General features: G+C 47.2%; 1 protein-coding gene across 1 annotated transcript in view; it reads right to left on the bottom strand.

Moving 5' to 3' along the window:
- Nucleotides 1-879: 879 nt before the first annotated feature.
- Nucleotides 880-14,204, bottom strand: part of LOC118920045 (histone H2B type 2-F) — a 110,117-nt gene continuing 96,792 nt past the window's right edge. The window contains exon 2 of the mRNA XM_036900469.2: nt 880-982. Within this exon, the coding sequence (XP_036756364.1) occupies nt 979-982 (4 nt within the window). The 3' untranslated portion in view covers nt 880-978. The remainder of the gene's footprint in view (nt 983-14,204) is intronic.

The raw sequence follows: 14,204 nt of genomic DNA on the forward strand, positions 1-14,204 counted from the left end.
ATGATGATTTTAAGAAACCAGGTTAAAGATTTCATTGCAAAATTATCACACTAGTCAAGACAAAATATCAGTATTATTCTGCTACTTCTTGAGAGATGATTATATGTGGAAATCAACCATAGTCATTTGTAGATTTATTTCCTGCATAAAACAATCTTATGTCAATGTGCATATGAGGGCACATTTTTGTAATAAACTTTCAGAAATATAAATTTCAATGTTTATTCAAATGAAATATAAACATGCCTTTTAAACAAGTACTCCTGCTTTTCACAATCTGTATTGGTCAGCTAGGGCTTCTGAAACAAAATAGCATAAACTGGGTGGCTTACACTGTAGAACCCTTCACTAAAAATCCAACCTTATTGAAGATAGAAAGTTAGCATACGTACAGCCATCTTAAAAAGCTTAGACACCATTTTCTAACCTAGAAGGAAGAAAATAGGAAAATATTAGAACCTTGAAAAACAAGTTAGTCAGCCAGCGTTAATTGCAGTGACCTTTAGTTAGCCAACCTCAATCAGTTAATCATACATACCAAGCTTATCTTATCTCACCAGACCCCTAGGATGTGGTGTCAGCCAACATTCCGAGGGTGATCTTATCTCACCCGACCCCCAGGATGTGGCGTCAGCCAAAATGTATGTGTTTTTTGGAAAAACAATGTGATGTGCTTGTGGAAAAATACTGCCCTTTTTGAAAATGCTATAAAAACCTCTGACTCTAAGTGCTCGGGGTCCTTGTTGAGACTCGCTGCGTCGGGCTGACACTTGGACCCCAGCTAGCTGGTCTCTAAATAAATTCCTCTTGCTTATTGCATCAAGAGACGCCTTCTGTGAGTGATTTGGGGCGGCGCTCTCCTCTGGGAAAAATCCAACAACACAACAGAAATTTATTTTCTCACAGTTCTGGAGGGTGAAAGTCCAAGATCAGAGTGTCAGCATGGCCAGTTGTGAGAGCTCTCTTCTTGGCTTCCTTCTAGCTGTGATGGGTGGAATAAGAGAGGAGAGAGGGAGGGAAGGAAGGAAGGAGACAGAGAGAAAGTGTTCTGTTATCACTTCTTTTAAGGGCACTAATTCCATCACAAGTGCCCCACCCCCATGATCTTATCTAAAATGAATTACCTTGCAAAGACCCCATTGCCAAATACTATCACTTTGGGTGTTAGGCATTCGACATGTGAAATTGTGGGAACATGCTTCAACCCATAGCAGAAGCTATCTTACAGAAATAAAAGCATCTATATTTAACCTTGTAGCTCAATGGGGAGAGGAAATCCCGGGGCAAAATACCTCTAAAAACAGAAATTAGTCAAAGGGAGAAATAAAGTTTAAAAACCGCTTATTGCTTACAAACTACAGTCCAGGGCCCTCTCTCTCCTCTGCTCCTGAGGAAGCAAGCAAGCAAACCATCCCTTCCCTTTAAAATATCAGGTTCAGACACCAACTAGTTGCCCAGGTAATTACCCATTGATATGGAGATGACGATCCACCCCTGAGGATATGCAAATGAACTAAATCCAGGCCAGATATTCTGGAAATGTTACAATTTTACCCACAGGGCACCCCTCCAGAAATCTCGCTTTACAATCTACTCATTCCCCTTCTTCCACAATGGTCCCTGAGTGAGAAAACTGGAGCATTGTGACCAGATTAATGACATAACAATAGCAACAGCAATAAAATTATGACAATCTTTAAGCCTGAGGATTCAGCTAGGTTCAAAGTCCCACGGAGATTAAGTCCAGATCTGAGTGTTCAGAGGAATCATCATGCGGCAGTTGCAGTGAGGGGGCGCATTCAGGCCACAAGAACTGTAGAAGAAAATAACCTTAAGGATAAGATACATGTTTTACTGACACTAGCAAATCTTGTTCATCAGGTAGGACATATACAAGAGAGTGGTCTTGTGATAAAACAGTGGCATGAATGGAATCTCGTCCTGGTCTAGTATAGCAGACTTTCAGCCCCCTCCCTGTGAGAGTTACAGATGGGTTGATATATAGGGCTACAGGTCAGTAGCCACAGGGTCAAACCCTGATAGGTGGCCCAGCTGTCAGTGCAGACAACTATGGGGGAAGGCTCCTCGGTGATCACGAGCCATACTGCCTGCAACTCAGCCCACTGACTCTTTATTCCCTCTCCATCCTCCATCCACATTGTTTCAGTCTTAGGATGGAAAGCCACAGCCCTCCACTTAGGGGGCTGCCCACAACTGGAGCCGTCTGTGTACCAAGCATCTTTGGGTATAGGGGCTTTTCCCTCCTGATGAAAAGTCTCAGCTACGAAGGGCTTAAAAGTAAGTTCATCCTGCTTTCCACTGGTATAGGTCACTGGCCCCAATAAGTATTGGAGTTCTCCACTTAAGGGGCTACTAGAGAGGGCACCATGCTGCTATAAATATGTGACCCCATTGGCCAGTGTAGGTGTCTGTGCCACACCACTCCATGGTCTTCAGGTCCAGTCTCGCACACACCCTGTGATGGGAGGTGGTTATTACCTTGGTTGGAGCTCTTCCAGCAATGGCCTCCGTATAGCCAGCAGTGTGGTACACAGCAGCCAGTTGCTTCTCTATCAAGGTGTACCGGACCTCTGCTCCTTTCCATAGTTGTGACCAGAATCCAATAGGTTGGCATGTATCTGCACACTAAATTAGTTGCTCAGTTTGCAAAATTACCTGGTCAGATCTGAAGGAGGAAAGACAGCAGACAGCCTTTTGGGCCTTTTAGTGTGCTAAAGTGAATCTTATACATGATTACAAATGATTAGTATAAGAAAATGTGCTACTCTTCTTTATCTGGGGAACATTAACTGATCTCACTGAAGAATGATTCTAGAGCTTAATGTTCAACATAGTTTTAATAGGGGGGATTTCCTAGCATGTAGTTGCATTGCTCTGACTGCAAATATCCTCCCTTGCTTTTTCCAGAGGCTCTTACCCTATTCTGTCTAAGCCCCATGGTCCCTCTCTCATTCTGTCCTCTACAGATAGAGACCCTAGCTGCTGCTAGGGAAAGGGGGCTAGGACAGCTCTGGCTGCTTCATGCTGAGAGGGTCGCAGTACAGGGTGCAGTTAGCTCTCCTTCACTGTTCAGTTCAGAGAGCCTCGGAAGATTGGCGCTTCTATTCTGGGTTCCATTTTTATTACTATTACTATTTGCAGTTTTATGGCTTCTAAGCAAGATAGAACAAATTGTGTTATTAGGTTAAGTAGCAACATCTGGAGTTGGATTTTCCATTCTGGAAGGACAAACTTGACGAGATTAAGAATGCGTGGTTGAATATGAGAACTAGAAATATGAAGATTCTAGTTGAGAATCATAGCCAGAAATCATGGGGAAGCTATAATTCTGGGTCCAGTTTACATCTCAATGACTAGTATTAGGATTTAGTATAGATAAGACTGCATTATTAAAACAATACTTTTCTCTAAAATCACCCTCATTTTTATTAGAAGAAGCCAGATTTAATTAACAGTTGGTTTGATTATTTGCATAAGTGCAGCAAGAAGAGTAATTGATTACATAGCATCTTTTAAATGTGCTTTGCTAGAACTTCTTTTTTTTTTTTTTTTTCTGGAACTTCTTATAAGGAATTTCAGATTGGACGTTTAAAGGCTTCATGAGGCCAGAAAGCCAAGCCTGACTTGCCATCAGGTTGTGCCTGAAGTACCTGTACATTTCGTTGAATTCCTCTCTTCCTGAGGTTCCTGCACCTGCCAGGAAGTGAACTTCCTTACTCACCTCGTAAGGCTGCTGGGAACCCTGTAAGCAAGGTACCAGGCCAGTTCTTCTTCCAATGGGCTTTGTTGGCTATATAAAGTCTGAAAGGAAGGAGCGACACACAGCAGCAATTCACCAGAGAATTCCGCTTTATTAGGGAAAGGTGCTGGGTTATATAGGAAGGGGCATGAGGTGATTGTGGTGTTACTTCTATGGGGCTGGTGGCTATTGGCTAGGTGCTGGGATTGGGAGGGGGGAGAGAGGTGATTGGGCTTCAGGTGGCGCCGGCGGGAACCGAGGACCCGGAAGAGAAGCAGGAAGTTCACCGTCTTATGAGTGGGGGCCCTTCATTCCCCCCTTTCTCCTCTATGGGTTTGTGGACATTGCTTTCTCTCTGACTGCTTCCTGTTGAACGGGGGCGGAGAAGGGAGTGAGGGCTTGAGGACTGGGAGGAAAGGGTTGATAGGACTCCCCACAGTAAGGACGAGTAGATGTGGACTTCTTCAGGTTGGAAATCAATGAAGGTTCCCTGTAACCATAGGTCGAGGACTTGTTGATTCCAATGGTGCCAGGAGGATACAGGTGCCAGAAGCCAGGCGTCTGCGGCCATTGTTTCCAGGAACAGTTTCCAGCGGAGAGAGGGGTCCATCTCAGCATATGGTGAGGAGGTTACATGAGGGTGAGGGATCTTCTGTGGCTAAAAGCTGGTAGTTCCTGAGTAAAAGCTGGTTGGAAGTTTGATTAGAGATTTTACCGACTTGGGATTTGATAAACTTTACTATACAAGGCAAGAAGAGACAGGCGAGAAGAATTATTATTATAGGGCCTGCAATGGGCCACAGCCAGGTGAGGAAGGGGTTTGTTAGTATTGAAGAGAATGGGTTGGAATTGGAAGCAGAGTGGAGGCTGGAGGCAAGGTCGGTGAGTTTGGTAATGTCAGTTTCTACAATTCCGTATTCATTGATATAATAGCAGCACTCTTCCCGAAGGAAGACACAGGTGCCGCCCTTTTCAGCTGTAAGCAGATCTAAGGCCCACCGGTTTTGAAGGGTGACCTTAGCTAGTGAAGTGACCTGTCTTTGGAGAGAGGCCAGGGAATCGGCAGTGGATGTCAGGGCTCCCTCAAGTTTGGCGTTGAGATCTCTAATTGCCCATAGAGAGTGACCCAAGGCTCCTCCCATAAACCCTGCCCCAATGGCTGAGGTGGTCAAAGAGATACCGACCATGATGGGAAAGAAAGCAGCCCTTTTTGTGCTCGAGGGCAAGGGAGGTTGGAGCTCAAGAAATTCTGCCATGCTGTAAAGTGTAAGCTATGGGATTAGGGTGACGAAAATGCAGGGTGTATTGGAGTTGGGAGGCCGTGAGTTGAAAAGACTGCCGTTACACCAAAAGAAGCGACCTGGTTGCGTAAAAGTCTTAGAGCCGGAGGTAGGGGTGTAGATAGAGACACAGTGAAGTGCAATGGAGGGGGGAGGGGTTGGGCCTACACAGTGGTGGATGGTGAGATTGTTTACGTATTCTGGTTCCCATACGGGTATGTCTGCCAGGGGACGGAAGGGTTGTCCTTCTGCATGGAAGGAGTAGTTGGAAATATTAAAGGGCACGGCGGCATGCAGTGGGCGCTGTAGTGATGCACACAAGAAACAATTGGCGGTGTTGAGCGTGTGGTTGAGAAAGATGGTGGTGTCTTGAGTCAGCTGTAACCAAGAGTAGGAGAAATTAGAAGAGGGGCGGGGATAAGAAGATGAAGAGGCGCCATCAAGTGTTTGGACAATGACTTTTTCGGAATGTCCGATATCTGATGCAACTTGAGAGATCTGGGAATGAGAGGGAACATACTCTCGAGAGATATGAAGGGTACCGTGGGGGGTCGAGGACCCCCCTGTAGTAAACCGAGGCTGTGACTCTGGCAGCCCATCGAGAGTCCCAGGGATCTGGGATTGATAAGGAGAATGAGCTGTTGGGATATTTTATGAAACGGTTGGAGGAGTAATACTGTGGGTACCGGAAGTTACCCATGTAGTGAATGGTGCAAGACCAGTAGGGACATCCCCCGTAGGTATCTGGCCATCGCCTGCAATAGGCTTGTTTTTGGTCATAGAGGAAGCAGAGGTAGGGAGAATAAAGGTAGCTGCTAGTGAACACTTTGGTGGATGGAGGAAAGTGGAGGTATAAAGGCTCGAAGCAGCCTTTCAGAGGGCAGTCTGATGTGACAATGAGGGTAGTAACTTTTGTTTGATGCTGTGTGTAAGTCTGTCTGACTTTGAATCACCATACAAAGGAGGCTGGGGTGGCAGGGAAGACTTTAGGAATGAGGAAAAAAAGCGAGAGAGCAGTAAAGGAGGAAAAAGTCATGATTCGGGTATGGATGGCAAAGGGGGTGAACGAGAGATGTGGAGTTTCAAGGGATCAGAGGGATGAGGTGTGGTAGAGTAGACAGCGTCTTGGGCTGTATCCGAAAGACTCTGGATTGTGACTGATGTGTCTTGGGTGTCCAGAGAAGGTGGGTCCTGGGTATTTGGTTTCAACATGGAGATATGAATCCAAGGGGTGACAGAGTTATCAGACAGTAAGAGTTTGGCGGCCGAGGGGGTACAGAGAATAACTGGGTGTGGACCTTCCCATTTTGGGGTGAGAGAGGACTGATCCTCTGGTGGCTTATAAAACACTAGTTGGCCGGGCTGTAAGACAGGAGGATTTTGGGAGGCGGATGGATCAGGAAGGAGCCAATCCTGATATTTCCACAATTCGGTGCGGAGGAGAGAGAGTAGCGGAAGGGCCATATTGGGAGGAATCGGTCCTTTGTGGGAAGGGAGCCCTGGGGGTAGAATTGGGCGGCCATACATGATCTCAAAGGGTGACAAGAAGGAAGGTTTCTTTGGGAGGGCCCAAATGCGGAGTAGAGCTAAGGGAAGTAAGCGAACCCAGTCAAGGTGTAGCTCTAGAGATAGTTTGGTCAGGATGTCTTTTAGAGTCCTATTGGCTCTTTCTACTTTTCCCAAAGCCTGTGGTCGATAAGGACAGTGTAGATGCCAGGGGAGTAAGAGCGACTTGGAGAGGTTCTGTATGATTTGGGCAGTGAACTCAGGGATGTTATCTGATTGGAGGGAAGTGGGCATCCCGATCCTAGGAAAGACCTGGGTGAGGAGGATAGAGGCAACTGCAGACGCTCGTTTGTTAGTGATGGGGAAAGCCTCGACCCATCCTGAAAATGTATGTACTAACACGAGTAGGTATCTGGTATGCCGTATGGGGGGCATGTTAGTGAAGTCTATTTGCCAGTCTGCGGCGGGGACATTACCCCTTGCTTGATGAGCCAGGAAGGGTCGGGCCTTGAGGGGGGTATTAGGGTTAGTGCGTTGGCAAATGGTGCACCTGCGGGTGATTTGGTCAAGTAGGGTTTTGTCTTCAGGAGAGAGAGAAAAAAAGGATTGTAAAAAATGGATTAATGATTGGGGGCTAGGATGGAACAAATCGTGTCAGAGGCGGAAGAGAGACTCTCTGTCCTGGGAACAGAGGGTGTCCTGTGATAAGGCTAAAACCGCAGGGGCAGATGGATCGCTGTCTGGTGCTTCCTCTGATAGAGCAATCGACCGGGCTACTCTGTCAGTTTATTGTTAACTCTTGTAATGGGGAAGTCGTCCTTTTGATGTGATTTGCAGTGGACTATGCCCAGTCGGTGTGGGAGTTGTGAAGCCTCTAGAAGTTTAGTAATTAAGGCTGAATTAGTGATGGAATTTCCTTTTGTGGTGAGGAGGCCTCGTTCTTTCCATACTGCCATGTGAGACAAGAGAATGTGGAATACGTATTTGGAGTCAGTGTACAGTGTGAGAGACATGTCCCAGGCCAGAGTGCAAGCTCTGGTGGCTGCAGTGAGTTCGGCTTGTTGATTGGTTGTACCGGGCGGTAGGGATCATGCCTCGATGACGTCTTCGAGGGAGACTACTGCGTATCCTGTGTAATGGGTGCCCTTATGTTTAAAGGAGGACCCACCAGTAAATCAGATGAGGTTGGACTGTGAGAGGGCTCCTTCGGCGATCGTGGTGTGACACGGAAGGAAGTTGTGAAGGGCTTCCAGGCAATCATGCGAGGGAGTATGAGGAGAGTAGGGTAGAGGAAGAAGAGTGGCCGGATTCAAGGGCTGGCAGGGGAGGAAAGAAATGTCTGGATTTTGGAGGAAAGAGGACAGTAAGTTCAGGAGTCTGGAGGGAGTAAGAGTCTGTAAACTTTGTAGGTTGAGGTCTTTTAGGTGATGTGGGGACAGAATGGTAAGGGGCGCCCCGAATGTCAGTTTATGAGCTTCGTTCTGCAAGAGCTGTCCAGCAGCTAATGCCCGTAGGCAGGGGGCCCATCCCCGAACTGTGGGGTCTAATTGCTTGGAAAGATAAGCTGCTGGGGCAAAGGATGGGCCATAATGTTGACCTAGGACTCCTAGAGCTTGACTGGACCTCTCATGAATGTATAATGAGAAGGGCTTTGACATATCAGGAAGATGGAGAGCTGGGGCTTCCACAAGGGCTTGATGGAGCTTAATGAAGGAGTGTTGGGGTGAGGAGGATAATGGTTCTTCAGGGGGACCCTTGCTGAGGTCATATAGGGGTCTTGCCAACAGGGAGAAGTTAGGGATCCACGCTCTAAAATACCCAGCCAGGCCTAGAAAGGAAAGGATTTCTGTCTTGGTTTTGGGAATGGGCAGGTCAGAGAGGAGCTGTTTTCTGTAAAAAATCTTGGGAGAAGGGGTCCAGAGGGATAGAAAAAAAATGCGTCCTTGAGATCTAGGACTGAGAAGTGGGAGGCCGAGCAGGGATCCGCAATAAAAGGGTGTATGGATTTGGAACTAAGGGATGGATAGGGACGATGGCCATGTTGAAGAGGCGAAGGTCTTGGACAAGGCGGAAAGATCCGTTGGTTTTTTTAACAGCTAATATGGGGGTATTAAATGGGGAGTGAGTGGGTCTGAGGTAATTTTTGTTTAAAAGATCTTGAATGATGGGTTGAAGGCCTATGAGGGCTGAAGTGGTTAGGGGGTATTGGGCCTGACAGATATACTGAGTGGGGTCACATAATTTGATAGAGGCAGGAGGACATAGAACCGCGGAGGGGCTTGTAATGTCCCAAACTTTGGGATTTACAGGGTGTAGGAGGGCAGATCTGGAGCTTTCATTGGGTAGAGGGGGATCGTCGGCTATGAGGGCCATTAGAAAGGGAGTACTGGGGCCTGTGGGAGTGGATATAGTTATGGAAACATGGAGGAGAGAAAGGATGTCCCGTCCTAGTAAGGGGATGGGACACTAGGGCATAACCAGGAAGGAGTGGGAGAAAGGTATGGGATTGTCCTGGATTGTGTATAAAGGGGGTGGGGTTTAATGGGAAAATCTGTTTACCTCCTACCCTGACTATAGGAGTAATGGCATGCGTGGTAGGGCCCCGGTATTCTCTCAAGACTGAGAAGGTGGCTCCTGTATCTAGGAGGAAGGAGATGGGGCGACCATCTACTATTAAAGTAACCCTGGGCTCCTGTTTGGTGATGGAAATGGTCGGGTGAGTAGCCCCTGGGTCCCGTCAGTCTTATTCTGCCAGCCCCACTACGGTGGGCTTAGGATGGGGGTTGTTTGTCCAGCCTCCCCTTCGGGTGGTTGGGCAATCAGACCCCAGTCGCCCTTTTTGTGGCATCTGGGGTGTGGGTTGGTAGGAGATCTGGGGGAGGGGCATGCCCTTGACCAATGTCCTTCTTGTCCGCACTTGAAACAAGCTCCTGGGGGGGGCTTGTTTGTAGAGGGGTGCCCAGGTTGTGGTTTTATCAGCTGGGCCAACATTTGGAAATTGGTCTGATCAGCCTTTTGTTTACGGCATTCTTTCTCCTCCTCCCGGTGATGGAAGACTTTAAAGGCCACTGTTAGGATCTCAGTCTGTGGGGTAGCGGGGCCCTGTTCTAACTTTTTGAGTTTAGCTTTAATGTCGGGGTAGCTTTGAGCTAGGAAGTATGTCATAAGGACATGTCTTCCATCAGGCGTTTCTGGGTCCAGGCTGGTATACTGTAATAGGGCTTGAGTGAGTCTAAGAACTTGGAGGGAATTTCCTCCCTCCTTTGAATTATGTCTTGGAGCTTTTGAAAATTGACTACTTTACGAGCTGCCTTTTTCAGACCTGCTATTAAGCAGCAGGTGAAGATATCTCGAGAGCGGAGACCCACTGTGGTGGGAGACTGAAGGGTTCTGGCACAGTCTGTGGGGGAGAAACAGGTGATGGGGGCAAAGAGGAGGAGGCTCCTGGGACTTAGTTAGAGGGGGGATGAAAGGCTCAGGCTTGATCTGCAGGGGGGGTGAGGTGGGGGAGGAGGTGATGGTGGATGAAGGGGGAGGGACTGTTGTAGGAGAGGAGGGGGAAGGGAGTGGGCGGGAGGCTTCTGCGGGAGAGACAGCTTGCAGGCTAGGAGAACTTGGGGGCAGGCAGGGGGAGGAGGAGGCGGCAGCGGTGAGGGAGGCGGGAGGAGGAGGCGGAAAGCTTCGATATAGGGAATCTCCTTCCATTTTTTCAGGTGCTGGCAGTAGTTAAAAAGATCGCGAGTGATGTTAGGATCAAGAGTTCCCCCTGTGGGCCATTGGTTGTTATTGTTTAGGGGATATGTCGGCCAATCTTGGGAGCAGTATTAACGGAGAAGTTTTGGTTTTATATCAGGTGTCAGGGAGAGGGTGGCTAGATACTTGAGCAGGCATTCAAGAGGTGAATCTTTAGGGAGGGATGAGGAGGCTCCCATGGCTAAAGGACAGAGAAGGAGACAAACAGGGGAAGACGAAAGGAGATCCTCGGACTGGGAGCAGACCGCAAGGAGACAAAGGGCGTACCCGATGATCCTTGGTGGTCTGCAGAAACTCGTATATGAGTTGGAATTTCTTAGGAAGTGTGGGTCGTCACCCAGACTTCTCTAAGAAGGCAGAGTGCCGGAGTCACGAGGAACCTAGTACTAGGAATTTTCGGCGGAAGGAACGGAATTTTCGGTGGAAGGAACGGAAGGAAAGGTGGGGGGGAGAAGGGAGTGTTCTCATCCGCAAAGGAGTCACCTCGTTTATGACTGTTGGAGGAGAGGCCTGAGGGTCTGCCGCAGCCGTGAAGGCCTAAGGCTGGGAGAGTTCCCTCCTCATCGGGGAAGAGTGACCCACTCCGGGGAAAACTTACCCAAAGGCCAGAGAGGAGTGGTGAGTGTGATGAGCCAGCACCGGAAAAAGAGGACGAGGGCAAGCTGCTGCTGGTGTCGGGGGGAAGATGGGGCCCAGTTGGGGTGTCCCATCTCCCGGGTTTCGGCACCAATGAAAGGAAGGAGCGACACACAGCAGCAGTTCACCGGAGAATTCCGCTTTATTAGGGAAAGGTGCTGGGTTATATAGGAAGGGGCATGAGGTGATTGTGGTGTTACTTCTATGGGGCTGGTGGCTATTGGCTAGGTGCTGGAGTTGGGAGGGGGAGAGAGGTGATTGGGCTTCAGGTGGCACCGGCGGAAACCGAGGACCCGGAAGAGAAGCAGGAAGTTCGCCATCTTATGAGTGGGAGCCCTTCAAAGTCAACCTTATTTCCTTAATGCTATCTGCTCCTATCTGAGTTTACACACGTGTCTCTCAGGTATAACCTTCCAGTCAAAGCCTTGGTAATATAACCAGTGTTTTTTATTGGTCTTGCTACAAGGAAAGCAGATTCTTATTGAGCTTATGCAAATAAACATACTGCCATGAAATATAAAAAATACTGAAACCTTTTAAATTCTTAAGGGGTCAGATAGAAAAATAAATGTTTCAATTCTGCTTATAAAGGTATTATTATTTATTAAACTGTTTTCAGCTTAAGAGAAAAAACTTAAAACACTTTATCAACATTTGAAACAAAAAGCCACAAAATCATTTTCTTTAGTTTACTTAATCTTATGAACTAATACCTGCTCTGTTGAAATCTATTTTTTACTAGTTTAGGATATTTGTTCTGCTGGAATTTAGTTTTTTATTAGTTTAAGAGTAATAAAACAGTGACTATAAGTGACAAAAGACTTACAAATGACAATGGTTAAAGATCTGATGAGAGCTTACTGTAAGACAGTTGACATAAGGAAATTCAGATATTTCTGTAACATAAAACATTCAGTAACAAAGTTTACTTCCCAGGTTCCAAAGGGACATTTACGTCGACCATGAAGGGTAAACTCACCAAATCGAAGGCTGGTGTTGGGCAAGAAGACGAGTAACTGGGGAAATGGATGGTGAGCCCATGGAGGAGGATCAGGCAGTGAGGGTTCCCAAAGCAGCTCAGGTTCCCGGAGGAAGAGCAAAGTCAATGGGAGAGCCTCATCCAAGTCACAGTACCAAGGAAAGGGTATCTCGCCATGACCCTCCTTACCCAGGACGACTCAGGAGACACGGGCCCACACAAGAGATTTTATTATCTGAAAGAGAAAGTGGCTGCCCCCAGAGAGAGAGAGAGAGAGCAGCAGCATGGTGTAGGGAGTTGTGCCTTTTATTGCGGTGGAGTACCGCCTGGCCTCTTGCCTTGGGGGAGGGTCGGAATGTTTAGAAATAAGGTGGGGCAAGTCCAGGCAAGCCCAGACTAGTCCAGGCATAATTCTCACTGGCTTCTGTGCTTGGAACCATGGGGTAAATGGAGGATAAATTACTATATTCTTGTATCACCCACCATGTACCACTAATCTCTGATCCAATATCTTTCAAGGGAAAGTGAGTGAAGACCTTCGGAGATAAGCAGCAGAGCAAAACTAAAGGAGACGCACCAGGTAACTTGTCAGGCGGAGCTTAAACGATCCCGAAGGAATGCGGTAAATGACGGAAGGAATGAGGAGCGGTGGATAGATGAAATGTGTAGTTAAATCAAGTAAATGTTATTGTCCGAGCAATGATAATGCCTCTGATTTAAAATACAGGCTGAAATAAAATTAAGGCCGATAACTCAAAAATCAGGATGAGAGTGAATGGACTTAAGGTGTTCCAAAGTTCTAGCATTGTCTAAGAAATATAAAAAGATCTAATTTATGAGAATCTTTTGCACAGATTTTATGGAATACAGAATATTTCACTGGGGCATAGAGATCTGCATATGTCCCCCACAGTAAAACCAAGAGCTAAAACAATTATTCTTTTTGAGGATTCTCTATTTTGAAAGAGAATTAACTTTACTTTTGCAGTTAAAAAATGTAAATGTAAACAGTAGACAGTGAAATGTTATAAATGTATAAGCCCTTGTAACTATCAGCCAGATGAATGTATAGAATATTTCCGCCCATGTAGGCAGTTGCCATCAGAATATCTCCAAGAGAAAGTTGCCCATCAGAATATCTTCAAGAAAGACCCACTCTTCTCTTCTGATACTTCCTGCAAATGGAACCACACAGGAATATCAGACAGGTTCATTAACATAGATATGCTTTCAATGTTCAAAATTAGTTTTCGAAAGATGCCTTTGCAGAACATACTGTTTGAGGGGATTGTCCATGTGGCTGCCTCATCCTTCGTTTGGTTGCTTTTACTGAGGACTGTTGATAGGCAAATACACAAAGATTTGCACATCACTTCTATTGAGGGGCATTTGGGTTTTATTCAGATTTTGCCAAGTATACATGGTTTGCTATGAACGTTTTTGTAGAAGCCTCTTTGGATGTATGCATTCGTTTTTCTTGGGAAGTAAGTAGAATATTACTAGGTAACAGGGTAGGTATGTTTTAACTTTATGTGGAGCTGTCAAATATTAGGGAAGTGGGTGTGCTAAATTACATTCCAGTTACTATCACACAGCGATGCCCTACACACTCTCACAGGGGAAAGTGAGAGAAAAGGACTTAAAAAATCTATTTTTCTAGGTATTCCATCCTTACCTCGTTCCAAATACCTACTTGCATATATTAGGTATTGCCGGTGGCTGTGCTCACACCCAAGGCATCACCACCATCCTGCTCAGATCTGGCAGCAGAGACCCTAGACAGGTACTCCAAGGCAGCCCATCCAAGTCTCAGACTCATAAAGGCCAGGCAGGAATAGATGCCCGTGAAATAAGGAGGGGTGACCCGGTCATGGCTGTGCCACACTTAAGCTCTGGGTCACTAAAGTGGGTTTCTTGCACTTGCTCTCCACCCCTCCGTTATACGGCCTGGATTTTAATGGACTCTCGGATAGTGCTGTGAGGGAAGAGCCCGCAGGACAGGCGCATTGAAGCAGAGCCGGAGGGCGGGGAACACGGGTCAGACTGTTCCTGGGTGGGTTTCGTTTGCCGAGGGCGCAGTGCTCCGACCACTGCCTCCGGGAAAGGGGCCCACGCGGCGCCCCCAGAGGGGATCGCCGGGGCTCAAACGTACCCAATCCGCTGGCTCCTGAATCCTCCGCGAGCGGGGACTTCTCGGGGAGCTGTAGTCTCCTTGCCCAAGTGATCGCTGGTGCTTCCAGGGCCTTTTGCAGTTAAACACGGGGGTATCCAGAACCCTTGCGGCACCACC

This window comes from Manis pentadactyla, chromosome 4 (genome assembly GCF_030020395.1).
Source record: "Manis pentadactyla isolate mManPen7 chromosome 4, mManPen7.hap1, whole genome shotgun sequence".
Taxonomy (NCBI): Eukaryota; Metazoa; Chordata; class Mammalia; order Pholidota; family Manidae; genus Manis; species Manis pentadactyla.